The following is a 9,317-nucleotide window of genomic DNA, read 5'->3' on the forward strand; positions in this document are numbered from 1 at the left end:
AAGCAGCAGTCATCAAAACAATTTGGTACTGGCTAAGAAACAGAAAGGAAGATCAGTGGAATAGACTGGGGGAAAGCGACCTCAGCAAGACAGTATACGATAAACCCAAAGATTCCAGCTTTTGGGACAAAAATCCACTATTCAATAAAAACTGCTGGGAAAATTGGAAGACAGTATGGGAGAGATTAGGAATAGATCAACACCTCACACCCTACACCAAGATAAATTCAAAATGGGTGAATGACTTAAACATAAAGAAGGAAACCAGGAAACCATAAGTAAATTGGGTAAACACAGAATAGTATACATGTCAGACCTTTGGGGGGGGGAGGCTTTAAAACCAAGCAAGACATAGAAAGAATCACAAAATGTAAAATAAATAATTTTGACTACATCAAATTAAAAAGCTTTTTTACAAACAAAACCAATGTAACTAAAATCAGAAGGGAAACAACAAATTGGGAAAAAATCTTCATAGAAACCTCTGACAAAGGTTTATTTACTCAAATTTATAAAGAGCTAAATCAATTGTACAAAAAATCAAGCCATTCTCCAATTGATAAATGGGCAAGGGACATGGATAGGCAGTTCTCAGATAAATAAATCAAATCTATTAATAAGCACATGAAGAAGTGTTCTAAATCTCTTATAATCAGAGAGATGCAAATCAAAACAACTCTGAGGTATCACCTCACACCAAGCAGACTGGCTAGCATGATAGCAAAGGAAAGTAATGAATGCTGGAGGGGATGTGGCAAAGTAGGGACATTAATTCATTGCTGGTGGAGTTGTGAACTGATCCAACCATTCTGGAGGGCAATTTGGAACTATGCCCAAAGGGTGACAAAAGAATGTCTACCCTTTGATCCAGCCATAGCACTGCTCGGTCTGTACCCCAAAGAGATAATGGACAAAAAGACTTGTACAAGAATATTCATAGCTGCGCTCTTTGTGGTGGCCAAAAACTGGAAAACGAGGGGATGCCCATCAATTGGGGAATGGCTGAGCAAATTGTGGTATATGTTGGTGATGGAATACTATTGTGTTAAAAGGAATAATAAAGTGGAGGAATTCCATAGAAACTGGAACAACCTCCAGGAAGTGATGCAGAGTGAGAGGAGCAGAACCAGGAGAACATTGTACACAGAGACTAATACACTGTGGTATAATCAAATGTAATGGACTTCTCCATTAGTGGTGGTGTAATGTCCCTGAACAATCTGCAGGGATCTAGGAGAAAAAAACACTATTCATAAACAAAGGATAAACTATGGGAGTGGAAACACCAAGGAAAAGCAACTGCCTGACTACAGCAGTTGAGGGGACATGACAGAGGAGAGACTCTAAACGAAACTCTAATGCAAATATTGACAACATGGAAATGGGTTCGAATCAAGAACACATGTGACACCCAGTGGAATCACACGTCCGCTATGGGGGCTGGGGGGAGGAAAAGAAAATGATCTTTGTCTTTAATGGATAATGCTTGGAAATGATCAAATAAAATATTATTTTAAAAAACCCTATTCTGAAAAAGTAAATAAATAAAGATTTAAAAACCTATTTTGAATTCTTATTATGCTTTCTTAGGAAATATTTTCGCTTCAAACAAATCAGATCTACTGACTCACTCAAGAGCACCCAATAGTAGGGCTCAGTAGTTTTTAGTTTTGGAAGTATCAGAATCACTTTGGAGATAGCAGTTGTCCCTCCAAGGAGTGCAAAATGCAAATATATGTTGGAAAGTTAGGCCCTGGAATTAGTATCACAGACACAAATAAGTATGACCCAAGGTGATGTGTAGAGAGGACAAAGGAGAAAAACAAAATGCTCTAGGAAAATCTGGGGAGAAAAAAAAGTACTCTTAACTATAAGGATCCCAGAAGACTCTATGGACTGGGGCGAGGGGAGAGAAAGTACCTAAACTGAACCTCGAAGGAAGAGAAAGATTCAAAAAGGGAGAAATGAGGAGGAAGTGAATTCCAGGCATAGGGAACAGCCTGTCCAAATGCTCAGAGGAAGGAGACAGCATATTACATTTAAAGAACAGCTAGTATTCCAATTTGGCTGGAATATAGAGTGCATAAAGGAGAATAATGTGAAATCAAACTGGAAACTTGGGTTAGAGCCAGGTTATATTAAATGCCAGGCTAAGAAGTTTGCATTTTATGCTACAAACAATAGGGAGCCATTGAAGGTTTGTGGGGAGGGGAAGGAGAAAATAAAACCTAAAGAACAGGAAAATTATTTGAAAGCCATTTGTTTTTAAGTGTAAATTTAAAAGGAGAGGATATTATTAAGTCCCCTTTAGTCTACAAATTAAAAATTGTAACACTTACCTAAAATGATTCCAAACTTTTGAAAACTTGGTTCTTATTTATGTTGTTACCATCACTTAACATCCATTAATTGAAATTTAAAAAGGATCCAAGTTTCTTTAAATTGTATGAATGCTATGTTGACTGATTTTAAAAAAATCATCCCTGGAAGTTCTAGATAATGGACTAGGGAAAGGATACAGTATTCCATACATAGGCATTAATAAGAGTTGATCATATTAAATTTGTTGTTGAAAGAGTTACACTGATGATGGCAGAATCATTTCAAGGTGATACTTGCACCCATGATGACACAATATCCTTCCTCTACGTCAAAGCAGATTTCTGAGCAGTGGACTCTCCACAAGGCAGCCTCAGTTCCACAGAGAGGCCAAAACCCTCTTTGTCCAGACACAAGACAAATGGGGCACTGTTTCAGGGGAAGGAATACCTTCTCCCCAAGAGGCTTACTAAATCTCCAGTTCCATCATCTACCACCACCCCCCTTCCTCTCCTTCTGGTCTTCTGCCATCCAACAGAGAACAACCATTCTGGGTGAATAACACTAAGGTCTTGTCCCATGATCTTGTTGGAGTATTACCCATTTGATGAGCCCCCCCTCCATCCAACCCAATGCAGGAGCAAGAGATAAACTTCCCCTTCTCTCAGTATAACTAAATTCATAGTTGAAGTATCCACTGAACTCTGGAGCACACTGTCCTCTGCACTGCTCTCTTTTCACCCAACGGATCTTTTTGTCCCACTGAAAATATTCCTATTTAAACCTACCTATGGCAATCATACAATCAATAATAGTCAATGAGAGGATATCATTTTGATCCTGAGGTGAGCAAACCCACATTGTTCCCACTGGCTCTTCTCTCTCTTTTCTAAAATAGTGTTATCCTTTAAGATTTAAACCAGCCCTCCCTGGGTTTTTTAATCTGGTGAGTGGATCATAATAGGATGCCATCTCTGCTGATCAATCTTTGGTTTTGGTACTCTCTGACTCTTCTGACCTCTTTATACCCACTCCATTCTTTTCCAACACTAGAGAATAGTGAGAAATAGATGAACCTCTTCTGTTGAAAATAAATTAGCCTTCCTATTGAAAAGTCTAGAATTTTTATTTATTCTCCGAATCCTCCATCCTATTGATTTCTTTTCTCCCTTTCTTGTGACTGTATTAAACCTAAGAAGCAGAGTTCCTTTTCAAAGGAAAATATCCTTTTCAAATAGGATGGGAATTTGTCATTCTAGGTGTTCCCTTTTCTATGAAAAACCTCACTCCCTCTCCACAGGAGAATTTGAAAGGAGAAACTGAGGTGGGGGCAAGAAGTTGGGAGATCTCACTATTTCCCCCTGAGTGGGTGCTGATAAATAAGTTCAAGGGGGTTACAGTCAGCAATTCCTTTTTCACTAAAGATAACCTGTCTTAGTCCCTGACCAATCTTCTCTGTTCTTCTACACGTCTTTTTCCTAATTATGTTCTATCAGTTTTGAGTGCCTTTTTGGTAGACTCCAGCTCCTGATGTCTTATAATGACAGATCCAGAATTCTCTCCTACCCATCCATCCAACTACCGGAACTCTCTTTAAAGATGGGCGAGAAAGGCTAACTAGTTGGGAAGAAAGCCTCTGGCAGGCTATGAGTCAATATCAAGCATTTTTCTTCTCCGTTAAATGTTATCCAAACTCTCTGTTTCTCTCCTCCCTACCCTGTTTCCCTCTTCTCTCACCCTTCCTAGCTCTCTCTTCCCCTTCTCCTCATCTCCTCATTCCCAACCCTTTTCCTCTAGCCATATAGCCTTCCTTCCAGCTTTGCCTCCTCTAAGTTGGAACTTCACATTTCCAAAAAAGAAAAGTCCTCAGAAGAGGACGTCCGGGTTCCTGCGCCTATCTCCTTCAAAGAAGCCAGGTGTGGGAGGGCGGGGCCAGACTTATCACCAGGCAACCCGACTACTTTTCCTGCGTTCTGGCAAGTCTGCTGCCTTGCTCCTAACCCGGACTCTTCTGTTCTGTCCTGGGCTGCATCGGCCAACAGATGGACTGATAGCCAGCAGGTCTCTGGGAATAGAAAAGGACCTCAACTTGACTTCCTCAGTTCCTCTGGCTATTTGCCACGAGGAACCCAGGAACCCTGGGAGCAAAGACGCAGCCCAAGATACTGGAGCAGCTTGCAGGTGGGTGAGGAAAGAGGAGGAAAAGCCAAGGGCGGGCGGCGGGTACCTGTGAAAGTAATGTCCGCAGAAGAGGCCAAGCAGTAAGGTCCCCGGCGGGCCGAAGAGCGGGTGGGGCTGCCAAGCGAGCAGCCCAATGGGCACCACGAAAGAGGGGAGCTCCTGGAGGAACCAAGCTGCGCGGGCTGGCAACCGGGTGGCCAAGGGCAACAGGCGCTCAGCCTGTTTGCCATACGCGTCGGGGCTGGAGCTCAGCAACTTCAACAACCCTAAACCAGCAAGCAGAGCGCTGCCCGCCAGCACCGGGTTCAGTAGGCACACCGTGGGCATCACGACCGTGCGCCTCTCACCACCACTCCTGGTGTGAAGCGCGCAGCCACCAAAGGTCCCTTTATGGGGACAGAGACACCTCCCCGTGTCCGCCCCTTCTGCCAGGGCCCCCGCCCCTCCATCTTACCCACATACACACCCACTCTGGTCCACCCTCAGCCAGCGGCGGGAGGTTATGGCAAATAGAAAGGTGGCCCAGATCAGGACTCTCCCTACTCTCCACAGACTAAGTAGCAATTGTGGGAGGCAGCCCGAGGCGGGAGAAGGAAGTGGATCTTCTCTTGGTGGTTTTTCAAGCCCCAAGGCTCAGAATCATTGATTCAGCCACTACAAAAAAAAAAAAGAAAGAAAGAAAGAAAAAACTGACCTCCCCTTTATTTACTCCCTCCCTGTCCTTATCCCACCCCCTCCAGGTTCCAGGTTGCCCTTTGGCGGCTTTTTTTTTTTTTTTCTCTGAAGGACCTCTCCTGGTTCCCGGTAACCTGACTCCCATAAGGATGTGAAGTGCGTAGGAGGTGATGCTGACCGTGAAGTCTTGCTTACAGCCCACCACCTAAACTCCCACTGGAACTCCTTAGGGACGCTGGGGTCCCCAGTCCTTCCGTCCCATCTTCCCACATCCTATCTCTTCTTTGAAAGGAATCCATCGCCAGAAGTGGCGTGGTACACTGGAATGATCACTACCTTTGGAACCTGAGGACCTGAGCTCAGATCCATCCTCTGTCCCTTATGGGTGACTTTAGGCAAGTTACTTAATGCCCCGAATGCCTCAGATTCCTATCAATTAAATAAAGGGCTCTCCTAGATCTTAATCTACAATCATAAAATCGCTGCTCTTACATTCCTCCCTCAAACCTGCTGCTGCAGTCTTAAGACTGAATTCATCCTGCTTACCCTGGCTCTCTGACTCTGTGTATCTCTCTCTACCCTTTCTCCTTCTCTCCTCTCTCTCCTTCATCCCCACCACTGCCCCAACCTCTCCTATTCATTCTTCAACCTCCGACTGCTTCTCTTCATCTCAGTCTTTCTTTCTTCCTTCCCTCCATTCCTTGTTGTTGTTCAATCGTGTCTGACTCTTAGTGGCTTGTAAACCATGCCAGTGTTGTCCTGGGGATTTTCTTGGCAAGGATAGTGTAATGATTTGCCATTTCTTTCTCCAGTGGATTAAGGCAAACAGAAGGTAAGTGATTTTTGCCCATGTCTGTGGCTGGATTTGAACTCAGGTCCTCCTGAATCTGGATCAGATAGTGCAATGATAGAATGCCTAGAATCAAGAAGATTCATCCCTGAGTTCAAATCTGGTCTTAGACACTGACTGGTTGTGTGACCCTGGGCAAGTCATTTAACTCTGTTTACTTCAGTTCCTCATGTGTAAAATGAGCTGGAGAAGAAAATGGCAAATAACTATAATATCTTTGCCAAGAAAACACCAAACGAGGTCATGAAAAAGTGTGCATAACTGGACAACAACTTTCTGACTCCAGGCCCAGCACTCTTTCCTCTACTGAGTTACTTTGCTTCCCTCTATTCCTCCTTCACTCCTTTATTGTTAGCATTAGTCCACTCTCTTCCACTAGACTCTCACTTCCACTCTTCATTTTTCCCTTCTGCCCTAATTCTGCCCCATAGTCATTCTTCTCCCCACTTCTTTTCCTTCTCCTACACCATTCCTTCCCCATATCCCTAATATGGAACAGCCCTCCAAAAATTTAGTAACTAAGTAGGCAGAATATTGTCATAGGAGCCTGGGAGAAGCAAATGAAATGAAAGACATTTCACAGGTTCCAGAAGAGGGCTCCTACTCACTCCTGGTCTTTCATATTTCTACCATGTCTCTCAGTTCATTGTCTTTTCCCATTACATAAAGTAAGTTCCAATGGAAGTGGCAGTTAACCCTGAGTCTGAAATGTAAGTCTGAGGAATCTCACTGTAAGACATAATGCCCAAATCAACAGATTGGCCTTCATGGATGGCACAAATGACTTGGCTAATGAAGTTGCTCTTTACTGGTTTCCTTTTTATCTTTCACAAACAGATTAAAACTATTCTCATTCCTATTGGTCTCAGCCCAATCACCTTATCATTCAAGATGTGTCCTCCAATAGTCTTTGCTTCTCCTATTCTTGCTCCCCTTATTACTTTTTTGTTCCCCTTCCAGCTTTCCAATCTCTTAATCCTGCTTCAGGAGATTTCTCTTAACCCCTTCCTCCCCCTTTCACTTTTCACTCTAGTTTTCTTCACTCCTGACCCTCTACCCTAACTCCTTGAACAAAATAGATCAAAATCACAGACTCTTTGAATGAGAATCCACCATGAAGATGTTCTAACTGAATCCCCTCACTTGATAGATGAGATCAAGAGATATTTCCCTTCCAGTTTTAAGTATGTGCTCCTCTTTACCAGTTACCACACATTTGGTTGGTAGCACAGGCAAAGACTAAAGGCCATCTCTGACCTGCTCTCTCTCCCCTGTGCCACCTCTCCCACTTCACCGCTCAAAAATCCCATAGTCTCACCATTTTTCTTTATTTTTCCCTTTCCTTGTAGCTCCCTCTTTAATCCCAACATGCCTCATTTCTTTCCTCCCTTTTTCAGCATTACCTTCTATTCCCTCTATCTCTCACCACTACTTACAATACTTCCTTCCCATCTTGTTGAATTATACATCAGAAATTCACTTCCAAACTCTATGTTTGCCCTCAAACTAGCTGCATGAGCTAAGACAGAGTTGGAGGCTTCACAGTGAAGAAGGCACACAGATCACTCACAGTTTTATTGCAAACATCCACAAGGCATAAGGATACTCATTAGCTCTCTCGGGGCTAGTGGAAGAGGCCCTACCTTGTCAATAGATCTGGGCAACCTCACTGGCCTCTGCTTCTTGCCCTTGTTTGTATGCTAGGTCCTGGCACCTCATCTCTGACAGGATTTTGTTTTCTCACTCTGTGTGACTTTCTTTGTTAGTTAGCATTTATATAAGACCTTAAGAATTGAAAAACACTTTACATATCGCATTTCATTTGATCTTCACAGCAATCCTAGGAGGTGAACACTATTATTATAGAAATCTGCCTAAGAAGTATAAATAGGAATTCTTTAATTTCTTTCATTTTTAACAGGGGACCTGGAGGTACTTTTACCATAGAGATGTGTAGGGATTAACCAGCCCATAGTGACAGGAAGTAGGAACCAGGGAGCCCCTTGCTGAACCAGTGTCAGTTTCTGGGAGTCAGTTGCTGAGAGTTAGGGCTAGCAGTTTCAGGGAAGGTGGCAGCTGGGCATGAGTTGGTCATTGGGGGTTGGTTGCTAGTAGTGTGGGTTGGCATTTAGTTGCTGATATATAAAGGTGGGCTTGAGGTTACTGAGGGGGCTTTTGACTTGAGCCTTTAGAGGTCTTTTTGCCTCTGGACCTTGAGAGTGTGAGTATATCTCTGAGGCAAGGGGTGACTAGGAGTTAAACACTGGCAGTTGAACGATAAACCTTATTTAAGGAGGTCGTAGGTGGTGGCTGTTTATTTATAAATGTAGATAGGTAGTTAGTGAATCTACTTAGGTAGAGTAGGCTAGATTAGGCCTGGTTTGGCCAGGCAGAAGAACCTGTCCCTAAAGACAGTTAGAGTAGAGTTTTTTTTAATAATTTTTTATATTTGTATTTTTTATAACTTTTAAGTAGTATTAGGAATTTTAAGTATATTTAGAGGATATAAGATTAGTAATCTCTCCTCTTTTTATCTTTATATACTTATGTATATATTGTTAATTGTTAAAAGCTGCTAGAAGTTTTCTTTACCCTGGCTTAAAGGGATAATATTAAATAACAATTCTACTATATTCTCATTAAAACTTAAATTATTAAAAGCTGCTCTCTTATTTTGTCAAAAAAAAAAACCTATTTTAACCCTTACAGAAGTCTACTTTCTAGAAATCTACCTGGAGTGGAGGAAACAAAAACATAAAGTAACCTGGGTAACAAAGTGTTGTCCAATGGAAAAATGAAAGTTGGCAAGCCAGAATCTTCATCTTATCCATGCCATGACCTGCTTTGACCATCTTATATATTCACCTGTTTGCTCTTCCAGGTGGACCTGCCCAGTTTTTAAATGGATCATAAGGAGCCAAACCTGAATGACTCTGGAAGAGAAAGATATTTTCGTATAAGAGAGATCACTAGTAAGAAAGAATAGAACAATCTGTTCTAGTATGGGAGATGACAGGCATCTAACTATTCCCCTCAGGGTTATTAGGTCCTAGAAAAGGACCTCCCTGCCCCCTTCATACCTTTATGTCCTACTCTGGTCACAGTTTCTGTTTCTACAAGATAAGAATCTTCTCAACAACAATGAAAAACCTCAGGGAAAGGATACTCTCTCCTCTAATGTCCATTGCAGATTTATTTTTCACCCCTCAATGTGCTTTAATAATTCATATAGAGTGTAGGGGAAGCATCCATTGGGCCCAAACTTTCCATTTATTATCATTATCACTGTTAC

The 9,317-nt window shown here is 42.3% G+C and overlaps 1 protein-coding gene and 1 long non-coding RNA gene across 2 annotated transcripts in view; both read right to left on the reverse strand.

Annotated features, from left to right (window-relative positions):
- SRD5A2 (steroid 5 alpha-reductase 2) overlaps nucleotides 1-4,927 on the reverse strand; it is an 84,319-nt gene extending 79,392 nt beyond the window's left edge. Inside the window, exon 1 of the mRNA XM_056813232.1 lies at nucleotides 4,547-4,927. Within this exon, the coding sequence (XP_056669210.1) occupies nucleotides 4,547-4,827 (281 nt within the window). The 5' untranslated portion in view covers nucleotides 4,828-4,927. The remainder of the gene's footprint in view (nucleotides 1-4,546) is intronic.
- Nucleotides 4,928-4,977: 50 nt separating this feature from the next.
- The window catches only part of LOC130456505 (uncharacterized), a 49,775-nt gene continuing 45,435 nt past the window's right edge, over nucleotides 4,978-9,317 (reverse strand). Inside the window, exons 2-3 of the long non-coding RNA XR_008915483.1 lie at nucleotides 8,891-8,958; nucleotides 4,978-5,154 (exon numbers count right to left, since the gene is read on the reverse strand). This is a non-coding gene — a long non-coding RNA (uncharacterized LOC130456505). The remainder of the gene's footprint in view (nucleotides 5,155-8,890; nucleotides 8,959-9,317) is intronic.

Source organism: Monodelphis domestica, chromosome 1, assembly GCF_027887165.1.
Source record: "Monodelphis domestica isolate mMonDom1 chromosome 1, mMonDom1.pri, whole genome shotgun sequence".
NCBI classification, from domain to species: Eukaryota; Metazoa; Chordata; class Mammalia; order Didelphimorphia; family Didelphidae; genus Monodelphis; species Monodelphis domestica.